The sequence below is a fragment of the Equus przewalskii genome, chromosome 11 (genome assembly GCF_037783145.1).
Source record: "Equus przewalskii isolate Varuska chromosome 11, EquPr2, whole genome shotgun sequence".
NCBI classification, from domain to species: domain Eukaryota; kingdom Metazoa; phylum Chordata; class Mammalia; order Perissodactyla; family Equidae; genus Equus; species Equus przewalskii.
Window position 1 is genome coordinate 12,929,165 of NC_091841.1, and position 13,673 is coordinate 12,942,837.

Below are 13,673 nucleotides of genomic sequence, written 5' to 3' on the forward strand. Positions count from 1 at the left end.
GTTTTCCCAGATAAATCAAACATTTAAGCTATAGTCAATCAAATAATTTCCTTGCTTTCCTTTTGTGTCTTCTCTATGAAAACCTGCCCCCTAGCTCTTGATGGTGGAGATCTCCTGACCACTTTTGATTTGACACTTGCCCAATTCAAATCGACGTAAGCTCACATAAACTCTTAAAAAATTGAATGTGCCTGTTTGTCTTTTAACAATATGTAGTCATTACGTCTAAGTGGTTTGTTGCAAAATGAAAACTCTTTCTAAAACAACAATTCACATTGTTGGATCCTGGATTTCTAGGTTTAGCAGTGATGTAATGTTATTAATTTACCATATACTCTATTTATTCAGTGCAGTGATTTAAGTGGAACTCTCATTTTCTCTTCTCTTAGGTGAGGTTCCCTATCGCCATGGAGAGAGGCAATCATACAGTGACAGAGTTCATCCTAGTGGGCTTCACAACAGACCCTGTGATGCAGCTGATCCTGTTTGTGGTATTCCTTGGAGTATATTCTATGACTGTTGTAGGAAATACCACCCTCCTCATGTTAATTTGTAATGACTCCCGGCTGTACACACCCATGTATTTTTTCATTGGGAATCTGTCTTTTCTGGATCTCTGGTATTCCTCTGTCTACACCCCAAAGATCCTAATGACCTGCATCTCTGAAGACAAAACCATCTCCTTTGCTGGCTGTATAGCTCAGTTCTTCTTCTCTGCTGGGCTGGCCTACAGTGAGTGTTACCTGTTGGCTGCCATGGCTTATGACCCCTATGTGGCTATCTCAAAGCCACTGCTTTATTCACAGGCTATGTCCATAAAGCTATGTGTATTTTTGGTAGCAGCCTCGTACCTTGGTGGCTTTATTACCTCTTCCATCACCACCAAAAGAACTTTTGCGATGGAATTCTGTAGTGATAATGTCATTGATGACTTTTTCTGTGATTTGCTTCCCCTGGTGAAGTTGGCTTGTGGCAGGAAAGATGGCTACCAGGTTGTGCTGTACTTCCTCCTGGCCTCCAATGTCATTACTCCCACTGTGCTCATACTGGCCTCCTACCTCTTCATCATTGCCGCCATCTTGAGGATCCGCTCCCCCCAGGGCCGCCTCAAAGCCTTCTCCACATGCTCCTCTCATTTGATCTCTGTCACTTTATTCTATGGCTCCATTCTCTACATCTATTCTCGTCCTCGATCTAGCTATTCTTTGGATAGGGACAAAATAGTTTCTATATTTTACACTGTGGTCTTCCCTATGTTGAATCCCATGATCTATAGCTTGAGGAATAAGGATATAAAAGAGGCTCTGAATAAACTCTTCAAATAAATTGAGATTCTCACCTTCTAAAGGAATGCAGAGACAATATTTGATCAGGTTATTATATTTCAAGAAAAGCTGCCATTGTGTTGCATCACGATCAAGTATTCTTACAATGCAAGTTAAAGAATTTGCACTCTTGATACATGGCAATTCACGCAACTTAAGATGAGAAAATTAGGGCAATTTAGGATATAAAATTTAAATATAAAATATAAATATTTGTATTTAATTTCATATTATTCTAAGTTAAAAACAAAAACTTAAAACCAAACCAAAAACTGTCCTCTGCTTTCATAATGTGACAGAACAGCCTACTCCTTTAGGATAAGACTATGTTTGGCTGACTGATATTTATAGAATGTATCTTTATAGTTCTTTCTAAGAAATAGGAACAAATATGCTGAATTAATTTTTATTATTTTCCTGTAGCTATTAACTAGTTGAAATCACCACTTTCCATTCCATTAACTAAATTTCTTAGCCATTTTTATATGTGAATTTTGCCCCCAGAGGCATTAGCACAAAGATCCAGAGGCAACTGTGAAATAACTCAGTACAACTAGACTCAACAAGCATGATCTCTCCAACATACAGGTCTCCTACATAAGCTCCTCAATTAAGAAAAAATGGTCAAGTCCTCACAGATATTATTTTTATGAGTCACTAAATAACTACCAGGGCTTCTCTTTTATTTTATAGGAGTGAACCTGCAAGGACTTCTATATCCAAACTGTGGCAACTGACATAAAATTATTGTAATAAAAATAATAACTGTAGTGAGGAGAAACAACTGAGAAATAAAAGTCTATGAGTACACATTACTCAAAAGAGAAAAAAATTTTATAGGGAATATATACAGGTAGTGATAAAGCAAAAAGGGCAGACATGATGAGTTGCTTTTAAGTTTGGCTTTTAAAAGTGAGGCAATCTTGATATAATTTATGTCAATAAAGCATGACTATATTGTTTCTATGAGTATAAGCAGTAACTAGAATGAAAAAGCAATAAAGTGAAATTTAAGCAAGTAGTTGCCCCAAAACGTAGGAGTTCCATGCAGAGTAGGAAAGATTTATCACTGGCAGTGACTCACATTAACCAGAAAAGTAAATCCAAGGTGTATAATCAGTACTAGTTGTAACACATAGTAACCCAATAGACACAGGACCCAACAGTATGAGTCCAAGATGCTTGAAGTAGACAATGTTCTAAAACAGAAAGTTATTTATGTCAACTCTAATTCTTATTTTCTAAAAGATATCTCTGTGCTTCCCACTAATAATGAAATTCCTGTAGCACATATTTTTGAAAACAATATTAATAGATCTAGGTGGTATATTAGAGTGGCAGAAATTCAGTTATTTAATGTTGTTTACATGAAACTAGAAAATATATCATTCCAGTGGAAACATCAGGTACAAAAAATGAAATTAAGAACTCTTATGTTAAGTCTTTTAAGAGAAGCAGCCAAGTCTTATTCTCCAAATAATTATCAATATAAACTCAGATACTGTAACTTTCAGTGGCCTAAGTATACAATTATATTATTTTGTGTATGGATAAGTAATCTTAACTCCGGAATCAACTCTAAATCACATTACCAAGATACCCCAGTAAGAAGATAAAGTGCAGTTAATAATAGTTTTAGGAAGACATAAGCATAAATAAGAATCTTATAAAAATCTAATTAAACAAATAGCATTGATTGTTTTAGAAAATGTTGTAGAATATGTTTAAGTATAAATTTGGCAATAAGATTTTTACTCACTGTTGGGAAAGTTTCATTGCAGTTTATAGTTGTGAAACTTTCAAAAGAATCTTCCATATTAATTTGAAATTACTGTATGAATTCCTTGGGAATTTTATTACTCAAATAACAAATGAAGCTTGAAGTCTTACAAAAAAGTAAGTTGTAAGTTGTGTCTTTTAGATATGTGAGTTTTAATAAACATTTTTTAAAAGTACGAATAGTTGGGGTGGCCCAGTGGTGCAACGGTTAAGTTTGCACGTTATGCTTGGACGGCCCAGGGTTCATTTGTTGGGATCCCAGGTGTGGACATACGCGTTGCTTGTCAAGCCTTGCTGTGTCAGGCGTCCCACATATAAAGTAGAGGAAGACGGGCACAGGTGTTTGCTCAGGGCCAATCTTCCTCAGAAAAAGAAGAGGTGGATTGGCTGTGGATGTTAGCTCAGGGCTAATCTTGCTCAAAAAAAAAAAAATAAATAAAAGTACGAATATTTTATGGGTGCTCTTCTCCATGCAAAAAATCTCTGGAACTTACATGTTTTAGTGATAAAAACATGAACTCTGGTGAGAAGAAGACCATGTTGTTGAGCCCATGCCAAATTCTATGGCCACTTTATATGAGGGCCCATTGTACATGAACTGAGGTGCGTGATGAGAGAGGCTGACTAACATTCACAGACTATGCCACTGCATCCACTTGATGAGTGAGAGACTCCCAATATATGCTTGTATGGAATATTCTTTACATATGTGTGAGCATAAAGGGTTTAGACATGCAAAGAAAGGCTATGACTTTGAAGATTTAATAAAATATGATCGTCTCTCAGCCTCCACTACAAACCCAATTGCCTCAAAATGCATTATTTACCCCTCAAAGGCTACAACTGCTTAGTGCTAATGTGAGCCTGATCAACTATACAGTTTCTGAGGCTATACATTTATTTTTACTCCAAACTGATTTCCTACATTTTTCCCCCAAAACAAAAGCTACTGTTCCTGCATTCTTTCTCAAACTTGTCTACCTGTGAAATTGCTCACACATGACCTCCGCCGTGAAGATCCTCAATTCTTTTCTCCTCAGAGAAAGAGACGAATTAAAAAGAATGAATTGGGATCCCCACCCTTTCATCTTTCAAGTCTTTGATAAGAACATGAATCTCTCCACCTCCCCCAGGGGTGCAGTATTTCATTTTGTTTCCTGTATTAGCAGTGGATGTCTGCGGGGAGCGGGGGGCAATTTCAGGGACTTCTACTTGAGCCTTCCCACAATAATAATGCTCATTCCAAGGGTCAAGTACGAGGAACTAAAATGAAGATTCTGTTTTATTCTGTATGTCTATGCCCAAAATGATTTCTGGATCTGGGTAAATAATGGTCAGCTATATATCTGGTCCCATTGGCTACACTAAGAGATACACTCAGGCCAAAATTATCTTTCACGTTGTTTCCAGTAACTCCACTGGTGAGTGTGTACCTCTGGTGTTTTTCCAACTCTGGAGATTAGTGTCAGTTCAGAGCCAGTATCTAGTAACCCTCAGAAGATCTGAGTACTTCTCGTTTTCCAATGCAGGATTACCCTCTTAAATGGTTACAAGCCATCCAGAAGACGGCTTAGAGGAATATCTACAGTGTACACGTCGGCCTAGCTTTAGGACCTTCCTCAGAGAGACTTCCTCCCCATCGTTCTACGGCTTCGGTGGCTGTAAACTAGCCTAGGTCAGAGAATTATGTAAGGGACCGTATCTCTCTACTAGAACATCTTGAGCTAGTTTTGTCCAACTAAAAATGTTTTTTCTTTATAAAAACAATAGTACATAGGTTGGTTTCCCTTCTATTGCATCCTTAGGATCCACTAATCCATTAGACACTGCCGCAAATGTCTGAACGACAAGAGACTTGGTTAGCATCTAGAGTTTGTGGTATATGTGGATAATTATTTGTGTCTTGTCTCTGACATATGCACTGCAATCTTGATTTCTGGCTGCCTATTTGTTTTCCAGTTGGGCAGGCACAGGTTTAAATTTCAGCAGAAGTCAAACCACCACATGATATGTATAGACGCTATTTTTTCATGCATATGTGCCACAGAAAACTGACCTGTCAGTGTCTTCCCTTTACTCATTCTTCATTCCAGGATGCCATCGGCGATCAGTTAAATAATTTGAACATCACTAAATACCATAGATTGCCAGTGTTCCATTTCCCACTGCAATGGGTTTATAAGTCCAATTTTGAAATACGTGAACAATCCAATTACATTTGAATGCCTATCTCCTTCCTAAACTACTTCTAGGATCAGTATCAGTTATGCACCTAGCAGGTAGCAGATGACCACATAAACTGGTTAATTTGGGAATGGATTAATAAAGGTATTATTACACTTGAATGTGTGTGTTATAGGAAATTCCCAAGGAAAAGTATAACAATCCTAGGACTATTAATTTCTAAGAGCTATTCCTCCTTTATACCTGAAGGTGCAAGAAGCAAGAGAGGTTATGAGCAATGGAAGGAGAGCTTTGAAAACGGGTCACCAGGAAGGAGCTATGGTCTGGTCCCAGGGACAGAGCCAGCCAAGGCATCTCTATAAGCAAGGAGCCTGGGGAAAATTACTCTGACCTCACTCTCTTCCATGCCAGTGACAACTACTGGCAGACCCATTAAGTGGATAGAGAACAAAGGATCCCATTGATGAAGTTAACACAGCTGAGCATCCTGGAGCAAACGGGAGGTTCCAAGGGTAGAGAATGAATTTGGAAGGACAAAGGAAAAGTATTCAACATATAACAAAAATATCAGTATCATTGAAGATATGTGCTTCAATATGCAGATTATGCATATGAATATACATAGTCTAATGAATATATATATGCTTAGTTTAGCTTTTCACAATTCAAGAGAGAATGAGGATGAAAACTCTGACTGATTGCATTTTCACCAGGAAACTATAGTCACAAAAACATTTTCTCCTTCATTAAATCATACCCAATTTGTCAACATACAGTTTTGTTTAATTGTCTTGTTAGTTATTTCCCAAGCTGTGAAATCCTGAGAGGGTACAGGAATCCACCACTCCCAGACACTGATAAAAATAATTCAGGGACAGGCTGCCTTGAATTCTGTTGAGGTGATGGTGTGGCTGGGAATTCTAGGTAAGTTGCCTAATTCAGCTGTTAGAGGTAGATGGGAAACTTTACCTGTTACTCACAACCAGTCCAAAAGTTATTTACATACTAAGATCTGATGAGTACTAAAAACAAAGGTCCTCTTTCGAAATGTATTTACCATCTTCCTATTGCAGTTTCTGAAACTGCTGAGAGTTCACAAGGAGAAGTAACATTTCTCACTATAAGAGAAAAAATATTAACATTACACAAAGGACAAGGGAGAAAAAAATGCAGAAACAAGAAGTCATGAGGAACCACTTACAGAAGAAACATGAGGGTCAATATCTCAAGAGCAACTGAGGCAATAGAATGAAGTAGCAGAGATTACCAGAGATTACTAGCCTGAAGGCTAAATGACATCAAGGAAAGTTTAAATTTATTTCTGTTTGATATTCCTTTTTTTTTCTGCTTTATTTCCCAAACCCCCTCGGTACATAGTTGTATATCCTTATCCATAGAACGTCCTTCTAGTTGTGGGATGTTGGACGCCACCTCAACGTGGCCTGACGAGTGGTTCCATGTCCGTGCCCAGGATCCGAATCCTGGGCCACCACAGTGGAGCGTGCAAACTTAACCACTTGGCCACAGAGCTGGCCCCTGATATTCTTTAAGAAATCACAAAGCCATATAATGTTTTTGAGGAAAATTCCAGAAAAGAGATGCTCGTTTCTAAACACAAAAAGTTATATTTTAATAATTTTGATGCAAAGTGCATTGTTTAGTTTATAGAAAAACATAACCTTCGTTACAGAGGATAACATGTTAGTTCCTTAGCAAAAACAGCCAGATTACCATAGTCTTCTGGTTCTGGTTAACAACTACAGAACTCGGTTCTTCAACCAGTCTCTACCCAAGGGATTGTGTGCCTCATCCTGTTTTTGTGTAAGCATTAGGATTCCAATTAGATCATTTATAGCTCATCTTTTTAAATGTATAACATTATGCAACACATCTTTACATTTGTTAACTCCTTGAGTCTTCACAGCATCGTATTACAAGCAGGATTCCTGAAATAAAGAATAAAAATAAATATACAACTGATATTTAGTTCAACATTTCAAAGATGTGATCTACAAGTAACCTGCTTTACAAGACAGGGGCTACTTAAATGAAAGCAAGTTCATAGGCCCCATCTAAAGCCTGCTAAATACTTATGTGCACTGAATTTGAGACCATTGGTTACTTGAGTATGTATGATGTGTCAGGCACTGTGCTTGCTCCTTGTTTGAATTTTCTCCTTTAAAAAAACCCTAAGGAGAAAGAAGCTATCCTTGTCTACCATATGAAGAAATTGAGGCTTTACAATGTTGAGTAATGATGGAGAACTTGAACCTCTGTTAATAGCCTGAAAATCAAATGATTTTACTCTGATGCCTGGGCTATCTTTTGTTTGAGCAGTCAACTCTGATTTCTAAGATATGCTTCCTATTCATCGTGAAATATAATGACAAAAAATTCTGTTGCTGACATAAAAAACACCTCTTCACAGACTCACTCCAACTGGGCAAACAAATATTGTATAAGATTATTTAGTAGGCAGATTTCTTTGTCCCTTTTTATTCTGCAAAGAACACAAATGTCGGGGCTGGCTCTGTGGCCAAGTGGTTAAGTTTGCGCACTGTGCTTCAGTGGCCCAGGGTTCGGATCCTGGGCGCAGACATGGCACCGCTCGTCAGGCCACATTGAGGCGGCGCCCCACATCCCACAAGTAGAAGGACCTGCAACTAAGATATACAGCTGTGTACGGGGGGAAGGGTTTGGGGAGATAAAGCAGAAAAAAAAAAAAGATTGTCAATAGTTGTTAGCCCAGGAGCCAATCTTTAAAAAAAAAAAAAGAACACAAATGTCCAGGGATGAGTGGTGCCAGGAAATGCATGTGGAATATCAAACAATTCTGCTGATGTTTTGAGGGTAAATGACATCATTAGATGCCACCCAGAAAATTGATTCTATTGACTTGGTTCTTTTGCAATTCAAGGCTACCCATTCATTCATTCATTCATTTATTGATTAAACACTTATTGTGTCTCTATTATATGCTAGGTACTATTCTAGACACTGGGCATATAATAACAAATGAAACACAAAAATCTACAACCATGGGGTTTACATTCTGTTGGGCTCCTATTGATATTGAAACTGAAGTGAGTTTGCTCACCCGTTGCACAGCAAGCCAATCTCTGACACTGGGTGTAGCGGAAGAATGTAGGAATTTTATTATCGCACAGCACTGAGCAAGGAGAAAAGGCAGCTAATGCTGAAATCTCTAACTCCCCAAAAAAGTAAAAGCAAGGGTTTTAAGTAAGGGAGGGGGAGCATATGATCTTGTCAGCTGGATGTTTTCCACCAGCCTGTGTTTGGCCTTGAGTCTAATTGTAGAGAGGAGGAAGCCCCTGAACTTGCTGGTCAGCAGCTTCCCTACCAGCCTGCATCTCCTTGTGGGGGGGAGATAATGAATCCAGGTGCTTGTCCTAGACTGTGTCTGTCTCCATGGAGGATAGTGGATTCTGGATCCAGGAAGCCAGGGAGTAAGCAGGGAATGAGTGCTTTGGTTTGAACCCCACATATGCTGGGTTTAATGTAGGGGAGCCAGTATCAGGGCCAGTATCACTATCTCAGCTTGACATCCCTCACCCAGTAGATCCATGAAAAGGTAGATGGAGTGCTATCTCACCACAGCCAATTTTACCACTCAGGGATACACTCCAGTTACTTTCTAGACCTTCACATAATCCCTAGAAGAATCCTATAAAGAGGCAATAAGTAAAATACAAAGCTGTGAAGTAGAGTTTCTTAGCAGAATGATAACATTGTTTCAAAAGCATTTTTGAAATGTATGGTGGATTTTTGACTGTCACAAAGATCAGGGGTCCTCTGGCCATTTAGTATGTAACAGACAAGGATGAAACTGTTTTGCAACCGTGGGGAAGTCACATCCAACAAAAAGTTCCGCTCTCTACATCCAGTGTCCCGAAGGACAATTGTGCATTGAAAAAGATTTTCATAATGATGTAAGTTTGAAATTTAATCCACTTTACAAATAAACACAAAGTATATTTTACAAGGTTTTTCTATAGAACAACTTGTCTAGGAACTCAAAATTGAGTGAAGGTTGTGATTTGTTTTGTTTGGAACTTAAGAATTGTTCATGTCAAAAAATCGTATCACTAGTGTAAATATCACTCAATATTTGAATCGGCAATGCATTCATGATGATACTACATAGATACATATCTATTTCCCTAAGCATTTCAGCATTTACATATTGAAATTCATATTATTTTATAATGAACCCTATAATTATTACCATATAATAGTTATTATGAACTACTGCTCTTTTTTATTACTTTTATATTAGAATATTTCATATACATATGTATACTATGTTTAAAGGTATATATTAAAGATAAATTTCATCTTAGGACTATGAAGGAAGCAGTGAAAGTGTTTGTTATAAAGTGGAGGTTTTTGAATGCAATAAAATTAAGTAGCATTACTATAGATGACATCAAATTGGGATAAGTGTATTTTTAAGAATTGTACACAACTGGTTGGGAAAACTGGAGAATAATGCTAACTTTCAGATTTTTAGACCCCAAAAGACCTACAATGACATTGCTATTTTTTTTAATTTAGTATAATCAGACGGATTAATTTTTTTGGTCTCCATTCTGAAATTTCACCCTGATTTTCAATTTTGTTTTCTCCCTGAGATTTATGACAAATGAACAGTAGCTGAGAGGAAACCTTTCTCTGTGATTGTAGAGGAGAACTGTGTAGGAGACACGAAATTTTGCCTCAGAGTTTTCAGCTGGGCCCACGAATTAAATTGACATAAGACAGATTAACAAGAAAAAATTTATTTAATATAAGTATTACTTGACATGGGAGCCCTCATAACTAAATGGAGTTTCAAAGATGTGGCAAAACATAAATGTTTTTATACTAGGTTGAAAAAGAGAAGCAATTGTGGAAAAGTAACTAAAATATATGGGGAGATTAAAGGAAGATAAGACTTATTTTAAAGAGAAGAAAAAAGTTGAAAGACTCACACTTCATAATTTCAAAACATACTACAAAGCTATACTAATTCAAACAATTAAGACATTGTCATATGGATAGACATAAAGACCAAGGAATAGAATGGAGAGTCCAGAAATAAACCTTTAAATTTATGGATTTGGTAGATAAGGATAATGCCTCCCTGAAATGTCTATGTTCCAATCCCTGGAAACTGACTATATTAGGTTGCATGGAAAGTGGATGTTAAGGTTACTATTCAGCAGACTTTGAAATAGATTATCCCAGATTATCTCCTGGGCCCAATGTAATTACGAGTCCTTAAGATTTAAAAGAGAGGCAGAAGAGTTCAGGGTCAGAGGGAAACATGAATATGGAATAATGCTTATTGAGATACAATGGTTCTGGCTTTGAAGAAGAAAAAGAGGGACCATGAACCAAGGAATGTTGGAAACCTCTGGAAGCAAGTGAATAGATTCTCTCTTAGAGCCTTGAGAAAGGAACACAGCCAGGCCAACATCATAATTGCAGCCCATTTGGACCAATGTTGGAGTTCTAATCTACAGGAATGTAACATAACATTTTGGTTGTTTTAAGCCACTAAGTGTGAGGTAATTTGTTACAGGGTCAACAGGAAACTAAAACAACTGTCAACTGGTTTTTGACAAGGATGCCAAGAAAATTCAGTGGAGAAGGAACAGTCCTTTCAACAAATGGTATTGGGACACCTGTATATTCACGTGCAAAAAAATAAAGTTAGACCTCTACCTCACACCATGTACAAATCTTAACTGAAAGCAGATCATAGACCTAATTGTAAGAGTTAAAACTATAAAAATACTGGAAGAAAACAGCAAATCTTTGTGACCTTGGGTTAGGCAATGGTTTCTTAGATAAGACACAAGAGAAAGGGATAAAGAAAAATAGATAAATTGGACTTATTCATATTTAAAAAATTTGTACATCAACGAAGAAAGGAAAAATAGACAAATGGGACTTTATTGAATTTAAAACCTCTTGTATGTCTGTGAAGACCATGAAGAAAACCAAAAAGATCACCCAGATGATGGGAGAAAAATTTTCAAGTCATATATCTCATAAAGGCTTGTATACATAAAATAGAAGAATCCTTACAATTCAATAATAAGAAGACAAGAACCTAACTATAAGGTGGTGCAAAGATTTGACTAGATATTTGTCTAATAAAGATAAACAAATAGTCAATAAGTACATGTAAAAAAGCTCAACATCATTAGTCATTAGGAAAATGAAAATCAAAATCACAATATTATACCTCTTCACCCCCAATAAGATTGTTACAATCAGGTAGACAGAAAATAACTTGTGTTGGTGAGGATAAGGAAAAACTGGGACACTTATACCTTGCTGTTGGGATTGAAAATTGTTACAGCTAATTTGGGAGACAGTTTGGCAATTCCTCAAGATCTTAAATATGAATTCAACATGTGACTCAGCAATTCTATCTTGCATATCTACACAGGGTAAATGAAAACATACGTCCATACAAAACGTGTACACGAATGTTCACAGCACCTGTCAAGAAGTGGAAGCAACAAAGTTCCCATCAGCTGATGAATGGGTAACCAAATATGGTATAACCATTTAAAAGAACATTATTCACAATAAAAAGGAATAAAGTAATGGCATATGCTAAAACATAGATGAAAAGGAATTATTTTAACAAGATCTGTTTGTGCGGAATTCATTTGTCTTAACTTCCTGTCCTTGATAATAAGAATGCTTCTTTTCTCTGGGTATAGAGAGGGCAGCTCTCACATGAGAGTTGTGTCTCCTTAAAGAGGGAGATCAGAGTGTTCCTTTTGTATCTACTGTTATTTCAAATGCCATTAGCTCAAAATAATTCTTATGCCAAAGTGGCATATTTTGGAGTGATGTATTCTGCCACCGTTGAAATGTCACCATCTTCTAAACAATAAGAACATTCCCAATTATCACGTTTTGAAGATCTTGTCCATTTCTGGCTGGGAAATTAGAAAGGGGGGAGTTTCTCTCAGTGTCAAAATTTAGTTATTTCTTCTCTCAGTTTTCACCCATCATGCAGGACTATTTTCTTAATATCATCTAAAATTAAGTGAAAGTATTTATATACTTATTTATTATGTGTCTCTCTCTTCTAAATTACAGATACCCAGAATAAGTGTCAGCCCTATCATCCATACTGCTGTATACCAATGACTAGACAGCACATAGGGCTCAGAAAATACATTCCTAAAAAAAGAATATACCACCAACAGCACTAAGCCTTTCATATTATTAAAACAATTTTATTGAAGTGAATATATTGAGGCTCAGAAATTTACCATTACCTGTCCAAGTCAGTGAAGATTCCTGCTCAGATATCCCTTACTCTAAGATCCATAGACAAGAACAGAGAATGCCCTCCTTTGGCATTGTTTGAGGGAATTAAACTCTTGACTCTTTCATCTTTAGGTGAGGTCCCTTTAAGCCATGGAGAAGAGCAATCTCACAGTGACAGAGTTCATCCTGGTGGGCTTCACCCCAGACCCCATAATGCAGCTGGTCCTGTTTGTGGTGTTCCTTGGCGTGTACTTTTTGACTGTGGTAGGGAATACCACCCTCATCGTGTTGATCTGTAATGACTCCCGGCTGCACACACCCATGTATTTTTTTATTGGGAATCTGTCTTTTCTGGATCTCTGGTATTCCTCTGTCTACATCCCAAAGATCCTAATGACCTGCATCTCTGGAGACAAAACCATCTCCTTTGCTGGCTGTGCAGCTCAGTTCTTCTTTTCTGCTGGGCTAGCCTACAGTGAGTGTTACGTGTTGGCTGCCATGGCTTATGACCGCTATGTGGCCATTTCCAACCCCCTTCTTTATGCCCAGGTCATGTCAAGGAGATTGTGCATCTGTTTGGTTATATATTCCTATACTGGAGGTTTTGTCAATGCAATAATACTGACCAGCAACACATTCACAATGAACTTTTGTGGTGACAATATCATTGATGACTTTTTCTGTGATGTCCCACCACTGGTGAAGTTGTCATGTGATGTGAAAGAGAGCTACCAGGCTGTGTTATACTTCCTCCTGGCCTCCAACGTCATTCTCCCCACCGCGCTCATTCTGGCTTCTTACCTCTTCATCATTGGCGCCATCTTGAGGATCCGCTCTACCCAGGGCCGCCTCAAAGCCTTCTCCACATGCTCCTCCCACCTGATCTCTGTCACCTTGTACTATGGTTCCATTCTCTATATCTACTCTCGCCCAAGTTCCAGCTATACCCTTGCGAGGGACAAAATGGTTTCTACATTTTATACTGTGGTGTTCCCCATGTTGAATCCCATGATCTACAGTCTGAGGAATAAACATGTGAAAGAAGCTCTGAAAAAATTATTCAGGTTAACACAATTTGAATTCTAA

General features: G+C 37.6%; 2 protein-coding genes across 2 annotated transcripts; both read left to right on the plus strand.

Annotated features, from left to right (window-relative positions):
- Positions 1–395: 395 nt before the first annotated feature.
- On the plus strand, positions 396–1,325 carry LOC103567150 (olfactory receptor 9G1-like). Its single transcript, XM_008543767.2, has one exon. The coding sequence runs from the start codon at positions 408–410 to the stop codon at positions 1,323–1,325; it is 918 nt and encodes a 305-aa protein (XP_008541989.2). The 5' UTR covers positions 396–407.
- Positions 1,326–12,737: 11,412 nt separating this feature from the next.
- On the plus strand, positions 12,738–13,673 carry LOC103567152 (olfactory receptor 9G19-like). The gene has a single exon (XM_070565993.1). It carries the CDS (start codon positions 12,738–12,740, stop codon positions 13,671–13,673), a length of 936 nt encoding a protein of 311 aa, XP_070422094.1.